This window comes from Colias philodice, chromosome 7 (assembly GCF_061535455.1).
Source record: "Colias philodice isolate Cphi_HAF_F1 chromosome 7, ilColPhil1 Martin Lab GWU primary, whole genome shotgun sequence".
NCBI classification, from domain to species: domain Eukaryota; kingdom Metazoa; phylum Arthropoda; class Insecta; order Lepidoptera; family Pieridae; genus Colias; species Colias philodice.
Window position 1 is genome coordinate 474862 of NC_143092.1, and position 24844 is coordinate 499705.

The 24844-nt window shown below is 33.0% G+C and overlaps 3 protein-coding genes across 3 annotated transcripts in view; all 3 read right to left on the reverse strand.

Moving 5' to 3' along the window:
* Window positions 1–24844, reverse strand: part of THADA (Thyroid adenoma-associated protein homolog) — a 279980-nt gene that overhangs the window by 44592 nt on the left and 210544 nt on the right. The window lies entirely within an intron of this gene.
* Window positions 5396–13608, reverse strand: LOC149486881 (uncharacterized). The gene is made up of 7 exons (XM_089697295.1): window positions 13600–13608; window positions 12169–12204; window positions 11129–11613; window positions 10505–10762; window positions 7559–7672; window positions 6344–6454; window positions 5396–5531 (listed from the first exon to the last, which is right to left on the reverse strand). Exons 1-7 carry the CDS (start codon window positions 13606–13608, stop codon window positions 5417–5419), a joined length of 1128 nt encoding a protein of 375 aa, XP_089553421.1. The 3' UTR covers window positions 5396–5416.
* LOC149486882 (uncharacterized) overlaps window positions 22037–24844 on the reverse strand; it is a 108335-nt gene continuing 105527 nt past the window's right edge. The window contains exon 5 of the mRNA XM_089696971.1: window positions 22037–24745. Within this exon, the coding sequence (XP_089553097.1) occupies window positions 22187–24745 (2559 nt within the window). The 3' untranslated portion in view covers window positions 22037–22186. The remainder of the gene's footprint in view (window positions 24746–24844) is intronic.

Here is a 24844-nt window from a genome sequence, read left to right on the forward strand (position 1 = left end):
TATAAAACAACCAAAATTAAATATGATAATTAGAATTCAACATCGACTTGTACTATATATTAGTAGAAATATATCTATATATTTTTGAATAATTTAATCAATTAAAAGTAGGTTATATTTATACTGTTTTAATTGGATTGAAAAGAAAGCAAAAAAATGTAAAATAACCACATATTACCTTCTAAATAACTTTAATTATACAAAACTACAATGTCATCTAAATGCGACCACAAGCGGTGCCGCGTGACATAACGATACAGAAAAGAGAGTCGTAGTTAGCCTTGCTTACAGTACACAGTACATACTCATCTAAGAACATTGAACTGAGCTGCATTAGGATATATCGGCTTTCAAATTAAATACATCTATACTAATATTATAAAGCTGAAGAGTTTGTTTGTTTGTTTGAACGCACTAATCTCGGGAACTACTGGTCCGATTTGAAAAATTCTTTCGGTGTTAGATAGCCCATTTATCGAGGAAGGTTATAGGCTATATTTCATCACGCTACGGGCAACAGGAGTGGAGCCACGGGGGTGAAACCGCGCGGAGCAGCTAGACAATGATATGTCTTTTTACGTCGTAAGTTAGTAATAACACGGTTTTTCAAGCAGGGATAGATATAGCCTGTCGTCTTAAATCGGCTTAGATCTGCCTAAAAATATTTTATTATGAAGACATTATTTTTGAAAAGTTATATGATGAAATATAAAATTTTTCATTAAATTTCAACAAGATAGAGCTTTTATGTAGAGCTGATCTTGGTCAGCTACACGCATGATCTATCTACATTCTAATTTGACCATTTATTTATTCAACTAGATTTAATTTATGCTCAAGTTAATACTTACAGATTTTAAAGAAAACTTGGTAGATTTTTATCGAAAGTTGGGACAAATAAGATTTACATAGATATCCTAACCCACATTGTAGATGAACAAATAAGATTTACCTATATTCTAACCCAAATTGTAGAATGAAGAGAGTACATATTCTAAACAAAAATAGTCTGTAGATCTAGTAAGTAGGTAAGATTATTTTTATTGGACTTCATTGAAGTCGACATACTTTCAACTCTAGAAGTAAATACCCACCATCCCTATTCTAACCATCCGCAAATAAACACCCAATAAATGTTGGTGAATGAAACCACACCAAACCCACCTGCGGATGTCCACAAGGCCATGCTTTCACCCAAAGGCATGTATATATTACACAAGTGTTTATGTAACGCGCTCGTCTGCTCGATGACAGATATCGATGGGTTCGTCAGTCGCTTTGTGAGTTGTGACTAATGCCTACCATTCACTACTATGAGCTGAGCACCGAACCGTACCTCAAACTCAAACTCAAGCATCTATTTATTTAATTGGACTTCTTCTAGAAGTAATTTTAAATCGTCATAACATAGTTTGACTTAGGTAGTTAGTACAATTTTATATTACCTGAGGTATTCCATTTACCACTTGTTAGGAAAGCAGTTTCTACAGATAAGAACAAAGAAGAAATTCCGTAGTTGCTCTTTTCAAATTATGTTCAGTTTACATAATACGCATATTATAATAATTCCAAAATTGTCCTGTACATGGACCATCATCGTCCACACACTCAAGTGTGGCACACGCACACGTTGTACATTCACACGTAGATTTGTCAGCGGACTTGTCGACAGCGACAAGTCCGGCATATGTTAATGAATGGCAGCCATAATGAGCCTTTTTTGATACGCTCTGATAGCCATTGTAAGGTTCGAATGGTAATTAATTTTGTTTAGTTGTTGATGTATAAGCTGTGTGAATTTGTTGATTTGATGGATGGGGTAATTATTCAAATAGGTTTGAATTGAAGCTTGTAATGTCCTTTTCTTATAAATCTGTATTTAGATGAAGTAATAGGTAATAACCTCATAATGTTCATTGTACATAGATTCATGTTCACACGTCCTATCCTAAATAAATATTAAATGTAAGTAGTGCTCAGTCTCAACTCAAGAGACACAATTGTATTTTATAACATGCACATAAGTTTAGCTACGTCCATATATATAACAAATTAAAATTTAAAGCTAGGTTCGACGGATGAAATTCGACATTCCATCTAACTATTATCAAATTACCCAAGATCAACTGAAGGGATTTTACAAATTTTTAGTTTGTTGGATTTGCATTTCAGCTTGCATTAGCAAAATAATTGTGTAGAAATAAAATCTTTCAAAAAATCGTCGTCTATTAAACTACAGGCCCATGTTGAAAAAGTTATGGGTCATTTGAACGACCAGGTGACCTATCTAGAATGATATAAGAACATAAAATATTCAGCACTATGCCGTCACTTGTAAGCTGTCCACCTGAGTGCTGATGAGAATTCGAAAGTACAGGTAGTAGATTTTTTCCCCTTGTCTCCATGATTTTTGTACGGTGTTGCAGTATAATGGATCAAAAGCAGTATTGAAATAGTATAGTATATTATGTAGATGTCTATTATGTAGACTATAAAAGAATAGTGACTTATGCAATTTTTTAAGAAATAAAAAGATCCTTCAACTTATCAGAAGATGTGTATCAACTTTCTGATATATTTGCATAATGTGTTCTCGTCATTGGAATATGAGCAATTAAATTGTCGGATTCATCTCGATAAATGTGAACTTTCAAATGTTTTGTTGTTTACATTTTAATGTGTATTGTAATGTCAGCTTTCGAGTTTGGCTTTTATCTGAAGATTGAAATCAAAATATGGAAAGTTGAAAAAATACATTATGAAAGGTAATCTTTTGAGATAGGAACTTGCCGACAGTCATGACTGCTGCTTAAAATAAGCCTAATGCGGCAAGTATTTATTTCTATAATTTAAATAAATCACACAATTTTGGTATTAATACAAATCGAGTTTAGAAAAACTGTAAGCCACTGTCCTACTAATATTTTAAATGCGAATGTTTGTTTCTTTATAACTCCTTCACGGAAAAACTGCTGAACCGATTTATATGAATTGTGGCACACATTGAGGGTTACTTGGCTTAACACATATGGATTTTTATCCTGAAAATTCCTCGGGAACGGGAACTTTGCGGGTGTTCCTTCCACTACGCGTGCGAAGCTGCGGTCGAAAAGCTAGTGTTGTCATAAATACTTATTACTTATAATAAGTAATCCTTGAACTCTATACTAGAAAACAGTGTTAGATCATCATATAGGTGATATGATTCATCTAATTGAAGCTGATTATTACAGATATAAGGGTCGACGAGTCCAGTTTCTACGCGTGGCCAAGCGCGGCAATCAGGTCGAGCTGACGGATGCGCGACACATCCGCCACTGTCACTTTGTGAGCATTGATTCTCAATATGTTGCAAAAATAAAATAAATATTAGATAGGTTTATCAGTTTGACTATCTACGTAAAATAACTAGCTGAAATACCTAACCTACGCAATTACGCATCTTTGTTTCACATTCAAAAAACGTAAATTTACTCATTTTTCTTAAATTTTTTTTTTCTTATTATAACAGTCGCGGGAAACATGTAAAAATATGACATCACTGACATTTCTCAGTTCGTCGTCGTCGTCGTGTCAGCCGTGGGACGTCCACTGCTGGACAAAGGCCTCCCTCAGGGTTTTCCACCACGACCGGTCACCGGCGGCCTGCATCCAGCGGCTCCCTGCCACTCGGACCAGGTCGTCTGTCCATCTTGTGGGTGGTCGTCCCACGCTTCGTCGTCCAGTACGTGGTCTCCATTCGAGAACCTTTCTGCCCCAACGGCCATCGGTTCTGCTTGCTATGTGCCCAGCCCATTGCCACTTCAGCGTGCTAATCCGGCGAGCTATGTCGGTGACACCGGTTCTCCTACGGATCTCCTCATTTCTGATTCGATCTCGTAGGGAAACTCCGAGCATAGCCCTTTCCATAGCACGTTGAGCGACGCTGAGTTTGTGCACAAGGCCCAGGGTTAGAGACCACGTTTCTGTACCGTATGTCATCACCGGCAACACACTTTTCTCAGTTCAACTGATAATAAATGTTATCAAATTTAGTTCTTTTAACATGCGTAACAATATGTTTTTTCTTGATAATATATGATTGGGGTTAAATTCTGTTAATTAAAAATAATATTTACAAAAAATAGTTGTCGTATAGATGATAAAAAATCTTATAAAGTTTGAGAACAACTGTCTCTAATGAGCCGAACTTATTAAAGAACTTCATAAAAGCGATGTATTGAGGAAGCGGCAAGAATTAAACTATTAGTTGAACTCTTTTATGACAAATGTAATTAATTTCTTGTGTTAATTGTATGGAAAGTTGTGTATTTTATAATATAACGGATTTCCTTCCAAGTGTGTTTTAGAAGAATTGCGATAGTTTAACCAATTAATTATGTTTAAAAAGCCGCTCGTACAATTAAAATTTATTTATAATCTATGTCACTTGGGCATAATAACGTTTCCTACTGAAAACATAAAGATTAAACAAAATGCAACAACTTTCTCATAACAGTTGATATAAGTACCCATGTATATAATTATATACATAGGTACTTTGTACTTTGCTAGGTTATAATTAAAATAGCAAAAGTATAGAAAAAGTTCAGTCTTAAGCTGAAATCTTCATTCGATTTTTCAATTTAAGAGTTACAACATATTTCACACACATAAATCGAATTTTAATGATTGATAAAAGTTTCAGTTTTATTGCATGTAAATAATTAAGTTTATTATCGCTGATGAAGTAAAATGAAATCAGTGTTAAGTAAGCCTCGATAAACTTGAGACCACATAATTTGTGTTGCGTTACGCGCGTTGAACTCGTTATTATGTAAAATATAATTCGGATATCCGGTTGAATAATGTACCGAATTTATTTGTATATTTAGATAAATTACATCACAGTTCAATGGTTAGTATTTATGGTATAAAAGGGTCAGGGTTTTAAAAAACTGTCATTGGTTAAAGGTTAAAAAGCAAACTTTTTATATCCGGTCAAATCAAGATAGATTTCTTTTTATTTGTCTCTAAGAGGTATTGGGCACAAAATTCTAAAATACGTAAGCGCTAGTACCTACCAAGTATATTAAATATACTGTATATAAAGTAGGTACTGTTTGTGTGTAGATATATTACATTTTTAAACATAATCAATACAAACCACGTCGCTGCCGCTGTCTGTCCGTCCATATGCATGCTTAAATCTTTTAAACTACGCAACGGATTTTGATGCGATTTTTTTATAGATTGAGTAGTTTTTGAGGAAGGTTTTAGAATATATTTTGTTAAGTTTTAGGTAGATTCAACACAGGTTGATTAATGATAATTAGGTAATGCATGCATTCAGGAATGTAACATGATGTTTCAGTTTCAAATTAGGGTAGCTAGCGTAAAATAAAACAACAAAGTATTACAATATTATTTATTTAACTTAAGGTCTCTTTCCACTACTATGATAAGCTAACAACCAGGATAACACTTCGTTCATAGCGCCGGGATCGTCACAGGGGATTTTATAGCAGTGCTTTTGTCGCGGGGTTGCTTGCCTGAAATAAAATGAAAGTAATGAATAATTTACAATAAATAATAATTTTTTTGGGTGCCTAGTTTTTTACTAGATATTTGTTACTAAAAACAGCATTGTAATATACAAGCTTTTCAAGCGTTGTTTTAAAATATATACTAATATTATAGAGCTGAAGAGTTTGTTTGTTTGTTTGTTTGAACGCGCTAATCTGGTCCGATTTGAAAAATTCTTTCGGTGTTAGATAGCCCATTTATCGAGGAAGGCTATATAATCACGTTAAGACAGACAGGAGTGGAGCACTGCGGTTAAAACCGCAGAGCACAGCTAGTTATAAGCTTTACCATTTACCTTATGACTTAATTTATAACAATTACTGTAGCTACTCAAATGTTTTCAGGCACTTAAAAGTTGAAATACAAAACTAATTTCATGATCACATCTTTTTTTCAGATATTAAAAAACTAAATACACACACATACACATACACTAACCCACGCACATATTCTGGTAATTTCTAATTAGGTTTGTATAACACTCACACAACTGCACACTTTCATTCACAACCAACATAAATTTTACACACACACACACACACATAATATTCTAGTTTTAAGACACATCAAATACCTTAGGGTAATTTTCCACCAATAATATGCGAGGATGTGTAGCGAGGAATGTGTTTGTAAATAACCAATAGTATCACTTCAAACGCTAAACGCTTCCAAATTCAAACTAAATGAAACGATATGATTGGTTCTATAAAACAAATTCCTACACATCCTCGCAGATTATTGGTGAAAAAGGATCCATATAACTCTTATATTTACTTACCGTAAATAATTTCTCTCAGAATGTATTTCGCACAGCAGCCTGCGCTTGCAGCGTTCGCTGATGCGCGGCAAGTTGTCGCCGACGGAGCGCCGCGTGAAATGGTTTCCATAGCTGAAAGGATATGTCTTTATGAATAAGAATATATTTTAATGTCGTCGAGGGAATTGATAGACTTTCACAATATAAACTCTTGGATAAGCCTCTGTTGATATTTATGGAGGGACATAGTCATATAAGTTTTAATATGTGGATTAAATTTCTTAATTTCAGCAACCAGGATTGATGAATAATAGAAACGACAATTCTCCTAACTGTTTAATAGTAAATCTAATTATATTTTTTAAATTCAAAAGTCAATCGAAAATTTTATAATAATTAGTGTCTGATTATATTTAAAGTTAATTCAATTTTCATTCAATGTTCATTCAAATACGCAAAATGAGGCAAATAAAGAAAACATTATATTTATACTAATCCCGGATCTTCTCGATTCTATGCACCGAAATCACACAAAAGTAGGACACTAAATATCCACCGGGGAAAGCTACAAGGAAAATTAATAAAATTACATAAAACATGTACAATAGCGAGCTTACGATGCAACACGCAACTTGCACACGCAGCCTTACGTCAAGTTACGTAACTTAGTTTCACTTGCAGGCTAACGTGAAGACAAGTAAGCAAGGACGCTGCTTTGCAAGGTTATAGAAAAATTATCCTTATGATTTATTATGGAAAAGCCATGGATTTATTGGAATTAGATATTTTTTTAGACGAATAAAAAAAAACCTTCCAGTTTATTATAATTGCAATTAAAAATAAATGAAAAAGTTGAATATTTATTTATTATACTTTATTGTACAAACAAGAGAGGACAAAGCAGAAAATGAATTACAAAAAGGCATCAATTGTACACAATTGGTGGCCTTATTCCTGAACAGCAATCTCTAACAGGCAACCTGGGAAAGGTTACGAAGTAATCAATTAGTAAATATATAAAACTCAAAGGTGACTGATATAGTGATCTATGAATGCACAGCCCAAACCACTAGACGTATAGGGCTGAAATTTGGCATGCAGGTAGATGTTAGGACGTAGGCATCCGCTAAGAAAGGATTTCCCGAAATTCTTGCGGGAACGGGGAAAAACGTACGTAAACGTACGTAACGCAAGTACAAAGTCGTGGGCGGAAGCTGGTTAATAAATAATACTCACGGTGTATTCTCAACAGTGTGCAGTTCGATGAGGTTGGGTGTGAGGGCAGACACTATGATGCCGACAGGCACCAGAGCTGTGATCAGGTGCAGGAGGCCCTGCCAGGGGTTCTTACTGTGAAATATACATATTAGCTTATAGATGTAAAGTGTAGTAAACTATGAAGGAAACAATAAAAACTTTCGTCCCTTAAGAACTAAGGATACTTGTAAAGCTTTGTGTAAAAAAGTTTAAATAGTGTTTAGTGTGGTACATGATAAAAATATTTCTTTAACTAGTTTTTCAGCGTATAACTTATGTCGTTAATATTTATGAAAAAAAAGTAAGGATACATTAAACAATATATGAACATTCTTTTCTCAAACTCAACACTTATCACACCTCTACTAAGTAGCAAAATCCACAAAACTGAAAAATACTCAAAATATAATACTCAATAACTCAAAAAACAGTAATATGAAGTATGGAAGCATATCAACATCCGAAACTCGATCATACGAGCGCCGGCAATGTTAAACCACAAATATAATACTATACTAGTAGTTCAACTATAACCTTATCAGCACGAGCCATCAAAACGCATCTGAATCATCAATAAACCATTACACTCATGTCATAATATCCGCATAGAGCATGGCGGATGCTCAAAGATCAGGTTTTTTATTTATTTAGAAGGAAAAGTGGCACACTTATGACAAACATGGCTCAAAAGCTATTAAATTTTACGTCCTGTACGCTTTTCGGCTTTGTTTGAAGAGCTTTGGAAGCTATAAATCATTTTAAATAAACAAATTGAAAAAATTAGCTATGTTTAGATTATTTTCAAGGCAAGATTTGGCATCCGTAGTCCATAAATAAAATAGATACAAGTACAATTTTTATGTAGTTCAAAAGTTTTTTCCTTTCAAATACCGAATTATAACCACAGAATGAGAAAAACCATCATCGAGTGTAGAATAAACACTACAGTTAAATTAAATTAAGTAAGTAATAAAAGACTGAAAATCTGAAGATTTAAAAAATAAAATAAACGTTATTAAAATGACTATAAAATACAAACACTTGCAAGATCCTTTCTTTAAAATAAAAAAATTTGGCTATTAAAACTTAGAAAGCTGCATAATAATATTCTATGCACCAAATCTGAAATCAATTTAGTTGCGATTTTAAGAAGCTATAAAACTTTAATATATTCTTGAATTTGAATTTCATGCAGCGTTGTATCACTATCACTTCATAGTATAAAAAAGTCAGTGTTGCTGTCTGTCTGTCCCTATGTATGCTTAAATCTCTAAAACTACGGAACAGATTTTCAGTATTATAAAATAGAGTGATTTTCGAGGAAGGTTGTAGTATTAAGTATATATTTTACCAGCTGTGCCCTGCGGTTTTACCCGCAGTGCTCTACTCCTGTTGGTCTTAACATGATGATATAGTATAGCCTAGCCTTCCTCGATAAATGGGCTATTTAATACCGAAATAATTTTTCAAATCGGACCAGTAGTTCCTGAGATTAGCGCGTTCAAACAAACAAACTCTTGAGCTTTATAATATTAGTATAGATTATATTTTAGAAAAAGCTGACGAAGCCTAGAGTGGAAAGCTAGTCTCAACATAAAATGAACGTTAATATCGTATAGATTTATTGCAATCCAAAGACCATTTAGCATACATCGGCGAAATTATTAATTCTCTACTAAGTGAAAGGATACGTCGGTATGTACTCTCTGAATAATTGTAGGCTAGTGATGTATGTACGCATGGAGTAGTGATGTGCTTATCTTATATTTAAAAATGAATCGCAAAATGTGTTGGTAAGCGCATAACTCGAGAACGGCTGAACTGATTTCGATAATTCTTTTTTTATTATATTCCTTGAAGTACGAGGATGGTTCTTATGTAGAGAAAACGTAAATATGTACCACGGGCGAAGCCGGGGCGGACCGCTAGTCTTATATATAAAAATGAATCGCAAAATGTGTTGGTAAGCGCATAACTCGAGAACGGCTGAACCGATTTCGATAATTCTTTTTTTTATTATATTCCTTGAAGTACGAGGATGGTTCTTATGTAGAGAAAACGTAAACATGTACCACGGGCGAAGCCGGGGCGGACCGCTAGTTATTAATAAAAGCGATTGACTAGAAAGGTTTACATTTGCTTTTTCTGACTAAAGGATATTCTCATGGAATTTTATCGTTAAATTCGATAGTGATAAGTTTAAATTTAACAAATATCCCGTTTTTTAATTTCAAGGAATCGGTATGCAGTTTGTGGTTTTGTCAACTTGTAAGTTTATGTTTGTATCTTCTGGAAACGAATGCCATTAAATCATATTACTATTTACAAAATCTTAATATCATCAGATAGAATTATTATTACAAATTTAGTTTACGAAATGTCCAAGTCCTCTTAGTGCCTATAGCACTATAACACTGTATTCATTGATTCAAGATTAAAATAAAATAATGATTAAAATTTCTCCCATCACTACACTTCCCACTTAACTATGAGCTTTCATCCGCATCAGTAATTGTTACGGATTATCATCTCCAACATCTCATTATGTTATTTGTAAACATTCTGCCTTTCGCTAATTCTATTAAAGTAACTAAAGTACACTTTTGTTTTTGTTTTGCCCCAGATTATAATTTGGTCTTGGTATGTGGAAATTAAAACTTTCGAGTTCGAGTCGAATCGAAGTTTAAGCTGTTGATTTTAAAACTTCGTCTATAGTTGTAATATCGTTGCTAATGGCTATACAGTATGTCTAGTCACTCCAAGCAGCCTTAAATATGCCTAAAGCCTTAAAATAATGAGATTACTACTAATAAAATAAATGATAACTTATGTCCTAATTGTTACAAGAAACTATAACAACTATTTTATGGATGAATAAAATTCTTACCATGACTTCAATCAACAACGATATAATTAGTTACTTACTATTTCTTAACTTCCTTTTCCTTCTCATCATGGAATTCAAGTCCAAAGTCATCTCCATCCCCATCAGAGCCCGGTTTATCTTTTAAAGGACCTGGATTCTTGTACAAAGAACCAGCTGGTAACTTTACAGGCACTTCTACTGTTGGTTTGGAATCATAATCAGGTCTTATTGGCTTGTAGAAATTGTTCTCTTTGAACGGCTTGTCGAGATACTCTTTGGGTTTCTTGTAATCCAGCTTGAAGAAATCGTTTGGTGAACTGAAATAATAAATGGTAAATAAGATAAGATAAGGGGTCCTGGGTTCGATTCCCGGTGGAGACGAAGAAAAAAAAATTTCTCGGTCTGGCAGGACACAGAAGGCTGATCACCCACTTGCCCCTGAAGAAAATCGATCAGTGAAACAGATGTTTGCATAATACATCTGCCCCATAGGGGACACGGGACTTCACACACATAAGATAATGTTTATTTACTTATTCTGGCCAAATTTTATTTCAATCTGATCAGTAGGTTTTGTGTGAAAGAAGAGCAGATGGCAGTTCAAGATTGCATATGTAGTAATCGTTAATTTTAACTTAGAAAATTTTAATATAATAATTTGAATTTGATAAAAAAAGTTTAACCTGATAAAACCACTTTTAACAGGAGTGAATGGATCAGTATGCCTCACAGTCGGAATAATAAAAGCGTCTTCATCGTAAAAGTTTCCCAACTGCTGACTTGGTTTAAATACTTTACTGTCATCAGTTTTATTTTTATCAGTATGTTCTATTTCTTCTTTTTCTTCATCTTTTATTTTGGGTTTAGTTAAAGTAGCATCTACATTCCATGTTGTAGTTTCACTTTTATGAATTTTTATCGGATCTACATTTTCTTGATTATATTTCTTTGTAGTTGTTTCTATTTGTTTGTTATCTGTATCTAAGTCTATTTCATTTGATTCTCTGTGTTCTTTACTTGTTTCATCTGTGATTGTAATTATTTCTTCGCTCGCTTCTTTTTTATTTAATGTTTTATTGACAGGGAACAAGGTGGTTGTGTTATGTTCGTCATCGCTTCTAACCTCATATGCGGCACTTGTTAAGATGCATACAGCGTATATTACTATCTGCAAAGAAATAATTTTATTAATTATTATTATATTAAAAAGTGAAGTCCCGTGTCCCCAAGTGGGGTAAGGGGCAGATGCATTATGTATACACCTGTTTGACTGATCGATTCTCTTTAGGGATAAGTAGGTGATAAGCCTTCTGTGTCCTGCCAGACCGAGACATTTTTTTTCTTCGTCTCCACCGGGAATCAAACACAGGACCCTTCGGTTCTACGCTCACGCGTCAACCATTGAACCAAGGAGATGGTCATAATGTCATTATTACATTATGTGTAGCAATTTCATGCATGTACTATAAGTTAACTACTTTAATGTCAGATAAGTGTTTTTAAGGATATCCGAAGAGGTGCGAAAATTTCACAAATTTTTGTTATTAAAAAAACAATGCCAATCTAAAATACTTTCAAATGATACTTTACATTCCACATATATTATTCTAACCTTTAAGCCAATTCAAAAGGTAAATAGATCCGAATGTTATGCAAGATACTGAAAACGTATTGGACAAATCCGTAGGTACGATCCATGCGCTCGCGCCGGTCAGTGACATACCGAGAGAAAGTGCCTTGCGTCACGTCGGAGCACTGACTGTTACGTAGCGCGAGTTTTTGCGTCGCTTTATAGGTCAATGGGAGTTATTATGCAATCGTGCTAATGTATTCTTGAAATGAACTTATTTTGAGTACTGTACTTGAAATAAGCGAGTTTGGTAGTTGGAGATATCGGAAGTGGGACGGGCGGATGCTGTTTATATTTAGTGACAATATTGTAAGCATGATAATATTGTAATTATATCGCTTTGCATTAGACTTTTAAAATATTTCTGAAGAGGAACAAGTAGCTTCTCTCCACTGTATACTGTATAGGTTATAATAATTACTAATTAGCAACATGGATTTTTTCAGATATGAATGAAAGGTATGATTTTTTTATATATTATAGGCGTATTAATTTCATCTTCATATTGCCGGAACGGAAGTTGGCAATATGAAGAGATACCTACGTGTTAACGATTATGTTATAACTTTACAGGATGAAATATGTTACAAATATTTTCATGTTTCACTATCATATTATTTGTCATGTTTGTTTTATAAAAAATAATTACTTACTCATAATTTTTGCATTGTGAATAGAAAAGAAAAGAATAGAAAAACATTTATTCCCAAAAAATGATACAGTACATTAAAATTTACAGACAACACTTATAACTAAAAAAAAAGTATAACATTACATGTAGACGTAATAATATTATATAATATCTGTATCAAAAAAAAGTGTGAAAAGGAAGATATAGGATAGCTAGCTTAGTCTAAATAATTAAATACTTAAGACATGCTATACCTAGGTCTAAGGTCGTTACGGATGATTATTCAATAGGAGATAAACATCTAGAAAATATATAAGCTTTCCACTTGCTTTTACTTTCAAATCGCTTTTTCTTACATTAAAGTTAGTTAAAAATATACCCGATATCGATAAAATTAGCATTTCGTGAGAAATAAATGGATTGATTAACAAAATATTTAAACTTAATATGTAATAAAAATAATATGTAAACTTAACTGTCCAAAAATATAGTGAAGATGGTTTTTATTCCTTACTAGATTTTTACTTTGGTTACATTCAACTATAGTGCCTTTTTTATTTAAATTGAACGTATTGGTAACAGTAGGTATATTCATCATATTTAAAAAATCTAATTATGGGCGAATTTCCGGTGACGACACATTAGGTACACAGAAAGTTACAGAACTTTGTAGTTTCTATTTTTTATACCTACTAAAAGGTAATTAAAATTTAATTATTGTGTAAAATATTACAGAAAATTATATTTCATTTTCAATATTATTGATTCGTAGATTTGTAGAAAGTACTTATATAACAATACAGTAAGACCTTCAGCGTCTAGACCTTATTTATCTATATCGTGATATCTTCAGTAACAAATTCGGTATCTGAGGTACATGACTAACCCTTAACCTCTGCCATTTCTTGACTTTCTCGAATATTCCTTCTAACGATCGCGGTTACTGCAAATTGCTGCAAAAACTATAGAGATTTATTCCTAGTATTCGAATTGCATCAGACTATGATTGCATGTGTTGTGTACAGAGATATAATATTTACTTCTTTATATACTTTACAAGCTTTACTTTCTATATTCCTGTAAAGTTTCATCCAAATACATTCAGTAGTTTTTTCGTGTAAGAGTAACAAACATACATCCATCCATATATTTTAGAAACTTTTGCGATTATAATTATTAGGTAGTATCCTTGTTACAAAAAGAGTTCAAATCTTATTTAAAATACAGTTCTAACGTGAAGTAACAATTCAAAGGATTACATAAGACTAGCTTTCCGCCCGCGGCTTCGCCCGCGTTTTCAAAGAAAACACAGCATAGTTCCTGTTCCCGTGGGATTTCCGGGATAAAACCTATCCTATGTGTTAATCCAAGTTACCCTCTATATGTGTGCTTAATTTCATTGTAATCGGTTCAGTAGTATTTGCGTGAAAGAGTAACAAACACACATACAGATCCTCACAAACTTTCGCATTTAAAATATTAGTATAGGATGTTTATAAAAATAAATTAACTTGATAATAGTAGGAGTGTCGTTACAGGTGATATCTAACAGCATTATTGATATTATAGCATTGCCTTTTATAGAAATCAATTGAAAATGATGAATAGTCATGTAATGAAATTGATACGACTTATAGAAAAGGGCAAGAAGGTAGGCGTAAATAAATAACTATACATAATATAACATATCATTCATTTTAACAAGACAACTGAGAAATGTACAGAAGAATATTTTAAATCACTGATAATTATAAAATGAAATATCAATCTACAAAAGGTTAATGTCATATTATGTATTTTTAAGCTATTGCATAGCTTTTATCTCAGACTTTGAGCGCGGTGACCGAATGTAAAAATTCCGTAACGAAAAAACCTAACACGGGGGGTGTTGTCTCCAACCGGCACAGCGATGCGATGCTATGCAATAGCTTTACGCGGCAGTCCTCGAGTGCCACACGTATTTTAAAAATAAGTCCACAATTACGATAGCTTGTAGATGGAAATTTTTACTATTTTATTGTCCTTTTTAAACCTGGTTGATATACAAATTAAGCTATTGCATAGCTTTTATCTCAGACTTTGAGCGCGGCGACCGAATGTAAAAATTCCGTAACGAAAAAATCTAACACCCCACACTCCAACCGGCACAGTGATGCGTTGCTATGCAATAGCTTTACCGCGGCAGTCCTCGAATGCCACACGTATTTTTTACGTATTTAAAAATTGGTCCACAATTAGGTACGATTGCTTGTAGATGGAAATTTTTACTATTTTATTGTCCTTTTTAAAACTGATTGATATACCAATTTATTATTATAAAACATTGAATAATGATTAATGTCATTATAAATTACGGGTCTTCATCTCATCATTCAAACATAATTGTTCTTTACTAAATAATAAGTGAGATTTTGTACATAGTATTCAGCACAAAATACTCAATTTAATACAATAGTTTATAACGTTAATTATCTCGAAAGTGCTTCATCAATTAAAGCTAGCGAAATTTTTCAAATTAACTGACCTACTACACAATTAGGGACGTTCACAATCATCTCGTTATATTGTTATGGACATTTTTTTAGATATTTCTGTAAGTATACATAATATATATTTTTTTGCTTTCTATATGGTAAGACGATCCAGTTTATGAAAATTATTGTAAAATTATTAAAGCATATAGGTAATTTGTAACTATATAAATTACTAGCTTTCCGCGCGCGGCTTCGCCCGCGGGTTTATCTTCGCCCGCGTTTTCAAAGAAAAACCCGCATAGTTCCCCTTCTTGTGGGATTACCGGGATAAAACCTATACTATGTGTTAATCCAAGTTACCCTCTATATGTGTGCTTAATTTCATTGTAATCGGTTCAGTAGTACCTATTTGCGTGAAAGAGTAACAAACACACACATACACATCCTTGCAAACTTTCGCATTTATAATATTAGTAGGACTGTTTTCTATGGAAGATAAAAGACGCAGGTTCGAATCCCGCCTCACAATCGAATTCTTTTTATTATTTCGTCATCACCATCATCAGCCCATATATTATGTTGCCACTACCATATACCTACCATATATTATGATGGGACTCGGGCCTCTTAAGAGTTTCTATTATTTAAATTCTTCAAATCTTTACGAATCAAAATACAGGTAGGGCAAATACTTGAGCCACATAACACAATATACATACATACATACAGTAGGGAAACTTCATACAAAACGTTCGAAATGGCTCACGCACACAAGCAAGCGTGTCTAAGAGTATTCCTATATCTGTCAATTGTCATAATACCCTTACGATTCTGGTAAACATGCTTTCTTGTGTATGTGAGCCATTTCAAAAATGTTGTATGAAGTTTCCCTACTGGTTGTATCTGTATATTGTGCACATAACACACACACACACACACAGTCATACATACACACAACCACATGCCTACTCTTATATATACTACACATAGGGTTATATCACAGTATTACCATTATTTCCTACAGTAGTGCGACGAATGTACTTGTGCAGAGAAACGGAGGGGAACTGGCGGGGGTCGGGCGACGCGGGCCGCGTAAAGCAAACACGCTTAGTTTGCTTTACCTAGCGCGAAAGGATGACGCAGTCGTATTTTTTGTGTAATAATTTTATTATACATAGGTACTTATAGTAGAGCCATTTTAATAGGCAACATTTGACAGTTCAACAAAATTCAACAACGTAACCTAGTAACGACGACATAGAATAACATGATATTTCGTTTTGTTAGAACTGCACATTTGCTTAACTTTTTTCAATTACGATTACATATTTATAATAATAATGACCGATACAAGTAATTTTAGGATTTGATTTTACTGATAAACCATTCTAAACATAATAAACAATTTCTGATTTAAAGAACTGACGTCGCTGCAATTTTGTGTCAATAAACCTTTTTTCTTTTTAAATACCAGAGACGTTACTCTAAAAATCGAAATCTGACATCTAGAATCGAATGCATTGATTACTTGGGAATAAAAATCATCATAAATTATTGACATGTGTTTCAAGTTCGATTGACAAATGTTTCAAGTCCGTATCGATTAATTCACTTTAATCGATGTTTTTAAGCAGGTTACCACCCTATGAAGATAAAATTGATAGACGTCAAATGTTGCCTATTAAATTGGCTCGACAATACATATTCTATTATGGCGCGCACAAACTGTTCGGTTTACGGATGTAAATCTACATTGAAATCCCAGAAGGAAACAATATTTCAGAAAGATTGTATTAATTGTATCTGTTGAATTAAAATCAAAGCTATGTATATATGTTGTCCTCATTATTTTCTAATCAGATTGTACATCCCAATGCGAATGCATTACTTAGTTAAATGTTATAATATACAATTAAGAACATCCAAAAATAAAGTGTCCACGTAAATAATATTTAGCAGTGCAATATCTGTAATTATATATTTATGAACAAATAATTACATCAGATTTAATAATCGCAATTATTTTGAATGTACATATGAATAAAGATTTTATCATATTATTAATAATCAAAATTGTTTTATTTCCCATTTGTTGCAACCCTAGCGTATTTTCGTGTGGCAGCGTCATTACCTACGCTGGCGGCGGCATCGCGCGACATCAAAGGCGATTCCTTACTGTAGGAAATAATGGTAATACTGTGGTTATATATTGTTAAATTCGTAATTTTTTTCTTATATTTTTTGTTTATTTACTTCAAATACATAGTATGTAAATCCTCTAATCGATGTACTTCGCAAAATTGAAGCGGTTCGAATTGGGGAGTGCCTGGCGATCTGCACTACAGGCTACGGCCTATCGCAGACACCAGTCCTCTTGGTTTATGTTTACTTGTAGTTGTACTTTTGTTAATGTAGTTATAAGTTTTTGAGGAAAATAAACGATTTATTTATTTATTATTTATTTATTTATTTATAACAAACCAATATATTAATTCAATCTTTCCGACTAGACGTCATGTCTCGATCGACGGTTACGCAACCACAGATTCAAAAATCTGACGGTCAACCACAAACAATAGAACATCGTGTAATTAACCACAGATAAGGTAAGCTATTTCTCGGACAGGTGCAGTGAAAGCTATGGGAATGTGCTTCGCTATCGTGGTTACGTAATAGATATTGTGTGTAATGGTGAGGGCTATCTCTGTGTTGAATGAAGCTATTCAAATAGGTATGTGATGACAAACGGTTGGGTTTTGTTATTGATTTATTGAGTTTCCCTCTGAGATAAAATAAACGATTTTAACGCAAGAAAAATACAAATAAACATGAAAAATTTGAAGGAGCGCTAGCTAGCACTTATAAGCTCACTAATTTAACAAGTTTAGAAAAAAATTAAGCTATTTATTACTTAAAAGACGGAGATTAATTTGTAAATGTAGCGGAATGTACGTTAACTTTAGTTAGGGCTGTTATACACTTTTAGTTTACAGTGTAACATAAAATAATCGTAAATTATCAGAGCTTATAATTAAGAAATCAATCTTGTTAAAAAGCATTCATACATTAACTTTCAAATAAATTTTAACGATAGGCTATTACGGTCAAGTAAGTACCTTAAAGTGAAGGTATCGATGCGGTACTTCACTATGATTTATCGATAACAGCCAAATATCGACAACCGTTAGTCGATATTCGCTAGCCGGTCACGATCGTGTCGCAATGAAGATCTTAAATTTAATTGTTATTTATTGTTCTGTATGCGGTTTGCTCGACTGTGATGTTATATAAGTTGATGATTAAACCGAATTCCGATGACCATTCTTGCTATGCTTGCTAATTTAAGAATGAGAAGGGAATTTCTTATTTTATTTTTTGTAGATTTATGATTATATACTGTGCTTTTTAATCCCTCAGTCCCGGAATCACAGTCACAATAGAAAATCTATTGTGTCGCGGCCCGATCGGGCCGCTCGGTGGTCAATGGGTTAAGATTAGTTTAGTCGAAAATAGTACAAATACGAAACATACTTATACAAACTATTATACTTTCTATACCGAGAAGAGCTTTTATATCCGTGAGATTGAATTGCAAAAAATAATCTTTATCTTTAGTATATTAAATTCCGGTAATACACCCAATTAGGCTGTAGTACCACATAAGTTAGTACAGAATTCAACAATGTTTCTTATCTATTGAAGAAAGAGTTAGATAAAAAGTAATTTATTTAAATATAATAAACTCACCATGATCAAAACTCCGTGGGGTGTCGACACAAACTAGGAACTTTATGGCATTTCTTATTTATAATATTGCACTTACCAAGATTCTACCATTGTTGTATGAAAATATTAGTGATGTTAAAGTTTTATCGATAGTAAAAGTAACAACTGGATTAAGAATATTGCACGCCTCATAAGCGAAGCGTTGAGGTGGGTACTACTGTCACTTCGCGCAAAACATCTGATTTTTCAAACTTAAAATGTCTTTATGTATCATACATTGCACTTGTAAGATAATACATACACACACATATTAAGAAAAAACACTATTTTTAACGTTCATGATATTTTTGATGTCATTTTTGTTATTTAAACTAGTTAAAAAACAGTTTAAAAAAGTTCTGTCTTGGACGTCCGCGTGTCTGTATGTGCGGATCCTTTTTCTTGTTAACACGATAGCGACCGAAATACTTTACTAATCGAGTCTTTTTTTTTCTCTTACGCTTGAGTATGCTCAGGAATAGAACCCTTTCATTTTTCAGGGTCTGATTCGATGTGGTTTAATTGTAATTAAATAAACAAAAATAATAATTAATAAATATTTATTAAAAAAAAATTATGAGGCGTGCACTTTTGGATTTTCCAAATTATTTGTTTCTATATCAGATTATGGTCAAAATGCATGATATCGATAGAAAATTTGCATCTATACAAATCGTGTAAGTACAATTTAAATAAAATGTGAAGAAACATTAATAAGTTATTTTATTTCAATAACGATTACCTTGCATTATCCTTGTAATATTTAAAAGATGTAAATTGTATTTTATTTTCATTACTAAAGCATTAATTTTCAAATTCATTGTTTTCATTATATTATTTATTCTTTGGATTTTAATTGTTTTATATCCTAACTGCTTACTTTTTGTTATATTTTTTACACTGATGCTACATGCATGCAAAAAATATACTAAAAAACTACTCATGACAGTTTTCTCTGTTTAGCGTTTTTATATCGAAAATATTTCATAATTTTAAGACAGATCTTTACATTTATTACGCAAAGACGATAATTACACAAATATCGATACTTACACTTTATCGATACTTACGAACATCACTACTAATTTTCCGGCGGCTAAGCTCGCGCGTCTCATTGTTTCGTGTGTAATTAGAGCCAGTGTGCGTAACTCGAGTCATTATAACTTTTCCTAAACGCTCGAGGAAGTCATGGCTCCTATTTGCCAGCTCATAGCACGTTTTTGCATTTACTTTATGCAACAATACAGGTACATACATATTAACGTATTACTTGATGCAACAATATAATAGGTGCATTGCGTTTAGATCTTTACATCATAGGATTGGATAAACTGCTTCTAAATGTTATGCATGTAGGCATGTGATTCCCAAGGGTGATGGAAAGGAGGACGCATTTAGTAATGGGGAATGCATGAAACTTAATCTAGTGAAAAGAAAAATATTTGCTGGACTAAGAACCCATGTATATAGTATTTATAATGCTGTGACAATACATACCTAGTTAACAGAAGGGCATATATTTACATTATTTCTAAGCCCATTTTTAAGAACAAAAATAAACAACAAAAATGTATGTTAATAAATTTGAGGGTATTTGTAAAAAAATGCAAAAGGTGAGCGCAATTTGACCCCTGTATTCTTTATCTTGCATATGGTCTTAAATTAAGCAGTGTCACGTACCATGCAGAGGTTTGTTATTCGAAGAATGTTAATAATATATCTACTATTTAATATTTTAGACAACTTTCTACACCGTTACGTTATTGAATATTTATATAAATTATGAATATATGAAGTGGGCCTGATTTGCAAATTCAAGCGCGTGCCTAATTAGCTTTCTAGATTCGTTTGTTATTACATAAGATATCGTTGTTAAAGGAATGAGATTATATAGTTCACCTCAATTTATTTATGGTATTCTTATGCTGCAAAAATGTAAATTTGTCAAACGTGATATAATAGAGGTGGTACACCAGATTTTGATGATATAGGTAGGTGTGCCTATTTTAAGGTACTTAATTTGTCACTGAATATTTTAAGACGTGTTGGACTGGTGGTTTTCAATCGCCTATAAACATGTTTAGATAGGGTGAACCTCCTTTAATTGATTTTTATTAGTTTTGTGCCAGTGCCGCTTCACCCGCAACTTCCTTCCGCGTACGGTGAAACTGTGGAACGATTTGCCACCTGCGGTGTTCCCGAACAACTACGACATTGGGGCCTTCAAGAAAAGAGCTTATTTGTCCACAAAAGGCCGGCAAAGCACATGTAACACTTCTAGTGTTATATTTTATGGGCGGTGGTGACCACTTAACATCAGGTGGCCCACCTGCTCCTTTGCTTGCTCTGACATAAAGAAAAAGTGTCTATATTCACTCTTTTACGAGACAATCGATCTGCATACATATATTCATAGCGCGTCAGTTTGGATTTGTGACAAAAAAGTCCATGGTATCCCCTCTTACAGCCAGTGTATCTCTATGTACAATTTCTGATCAGTGGCTTGAAAGCATAAAGAAAAGAAAGGAGATGTTTCAAGATTATGTAAAAGCTTTTGGGGACCTCTAGTGAGCATTAAGAGAATCAAAGTGGAGTACACTTATACAATGACCAAATTGTTTCATATTACTTTCTAAAGATGGCGCAGTTTATGTACATTTTTCTGTATGGTACTATCGTCATATTGCATATCATTTGTGTGGGATTACGATCGATATTTTGTATCGATAGTTAAATTTGTTAATTATAAATCATTGCATATTTTTCTCTTTAAATTTCAGGCAGAGAACTTAAAATATGATTTTATTGGTAGAATATACAAGGAAGTAAACGTAAAATAAAACAACAACATCATTTCATTATAAAATATATCATAATAAAAAATAGTATCCACAAGAAGCTTCACTTAAAATAATCAATAATAATTTTACAATTAAAATTGCAATAACCTACGTGTTTGTACTAACGGTGAGAACAAATTCATCTTAAAAATAAACGTATCTTTAATTCATAATATAAAAATATTAAGTCTATATAGCACATTTAGTTTAATAACTAGGACACGGCCATTATAAGCCGTCCAACAAAGAAGCATTCGTCTCTCTCACACCACAGCGAATACACAAAAGGATCGTAAGAGAGAAAGAAACAGCATTTTGCTAACTCCATAAACTAGTCATAAGGTACTTTGTACATATCTAAAACAACTAACCAAACAAGAAAATGATCAACAATTTTGACGTCACTTCATTTGACCTAAACTGACTTCACCCTCACTCTTACTATATTTATTAGATTTAGTCTGACAAGCGCTTATTTCTCCTTCGCTTTTTAAAGGAACAACAGCGCTTGAATGTTCCGAATATTTGGATAGAGATGATGAACTAGGTTCCGATATAGAGGGTATTTTGTGTCTTCTCAATCGTCTTTTAAACTCTCTGTTAATTTCACCAAAACTTATGTCTGATGAAGTATAATCTTCTACAGAACTAGAGCTACTTATTATTCTAACTGGTTTAGGTTTTATGAATCTCTTGCTTTGAATATTTCTGTCAGAATTGGAATGATTTCCGGAAGACTGTGGTAAGCGCAGGCTAAATCGAGGTGATGATAAATTTATCGTTATATTGTGTTCTTCTTCTAGAGAAACCTTTGATTCTTGCACATTTATTCCTTGGTCGGAATCTTTTCTATGCGACTCGATAGTCATAGGGCTCGTTTGCTTATTTAAAGTGACAGATAAGGTAAAAGGCGACGTGGTTCTTGTTTTAGTTCTGGTTGGTGACGTCATAACATTTTTGACGCGTGCTGGAGAAGTCTGTGTATTTTTCGGTAAAGATGAAATGTTTTTCTCTTCAGAATATAGTTTGGAATCATTGGAAGTAGATGGTTTGTTAAGATTCTTCTCAAGCAAGTCGCTGTATTCATCGATTATCAGTTTTTTAATGAATTCCTTTTCTAATTTAAACATATTCTCAACTTCATGTCGAGGGTCAATGGATAAATCATTACGTATTGTTTGTATGTTATCATTCTCGATTCTGGGCGATGTTTGTGTTCCTTTTAATGATATTTTATTTATTGCATTGCTTTGTGTTGCAGTATCTTGGGTATCGACTGTATGAATGAATTCAAACGTATCGATTTTATTTTTTAAAGATAGATTTGATATTTTCACATAAGTTTTATTATGTTCAGTATTCTGTTGATCATTAATATTTAATGCTTCATTCCTTACATTTAAATTAACGGAAATTTCAGGTGACTCGGACCTCACACCAACTGACTGGCTTTTTTCGGATGGTGGTTCAGAATTATCAACTTCAAAATCATCAGCATATGTGTTATCATCATCATCATCATTAGACAGTTTATTAAATGTAAGCGGAGGTGTATCGGTGTTATCTTTATTGAATTTCTTTGACAGAGTACTACTCACTTTTTCTTCTAAATCTAACACTTCTTGCATTAAATTTTCATCTGAAGTACTTAATATTTTCTGTTCCTCTTCCTTTCCTTTTTGTGATTTATCATTGCTGAATGAATTTTGACGACTCAGTATCTTATCTAAAATAGGACTTAACGGTACATCACTTTTGTTCGATACATGGGATAGTTCTCTCTCAATTTCTTTAACATTAACTCCTCCTAACGTTAACTTTGTATAAGGAATATACTCGGTATTATTTAAAACTTTCTTCTCTTTGGGCTGTAAGACTGGCACTTTCGAGGTTTGATTTTTTGTGATGACTTTTGTATTTTTGGGTTTTACAGTTTGGCCATATACTGCGTTTAATTTTCTCTTCCATTCATTTAAATTTGTGCGTGTTCTTTTAACATCCTTTTTAGGAACATCGTAATCATGGTGAACTTTACGCCTATCTAATGGTTTGTAACTTATATGTTGTTTTGTAGATATTCGTTTTTTATTAGTGTTCGATGATTCACTACTTTCATAAGTTTTCATTTTAGATACTTTACGTTGTGATGGTTGTTCTATAGCAACGTTTATTTCATGTATTTTCTTATCTGATGTAGATGGCACTTCATGTAAAACTGCTATAACAGCAACGTTATTTTTCTTTTCAGAGTTATTAACAAAGTCAGTATTATCGGGTACTATATCTAGTTGTAAAACATTTTGTGTTCTTAATTCGCTTCTTATATTGATACAAGGCATTTCTTGTATATTCAAAGGACGTGTAAAAATAGTCCTCTGTTTAGGTTCTTCGTATTCATGAACAATTTCTTTGTATGTAACTGCGTTGTCCTTACTAGGTGTCTGATTTAATCTTACTTTATCTATGCTATTATTTTCACTATTACTTATGCCTTCTGCTATTTCTATTGTTTTAGTTTTAGAAATTCCTAATTTCATTAAAGGCTTTTTTTGTACTACTGGTTTTGTTATACTTATTCTAGAACTACTAACGGGCTTATTTTCCGCTATTTTATTAGCTATTAACTCTTGTACTGCATTTGCGTTCGTACGCGGCGTCACAATGGATTGTGAGGGGCTAATGATTCTATGGCCATGAAATTTAGCATGAACGACTTCTTCTATATGTATTTTCTCATTAAAATCTTCATCTAGCGGCATTGGTAGCGTTTTGACTTGTACCCCGGGTTCGTGATATTTCGACAACTCTCCAGAAAGCAACTTCAGGTCATCTGCAGTCGATTGCAGCATTCCATGCAATTTTCTTAACATGATTTCGTCCTCGGGCCTTAATGATGGTTCAGGTTTCCATAAATCATCATCTATAATTTTAACCATATCCAAGTTTTTGCTGCTCTCAACCTGAAAAATAAAGATCTATTGTTAGTCCAATTATAATATGTAAGTAAATATTTATCGAGTGAATTATATTGGTATTTTTTCCAATTAAAATAAATTGAA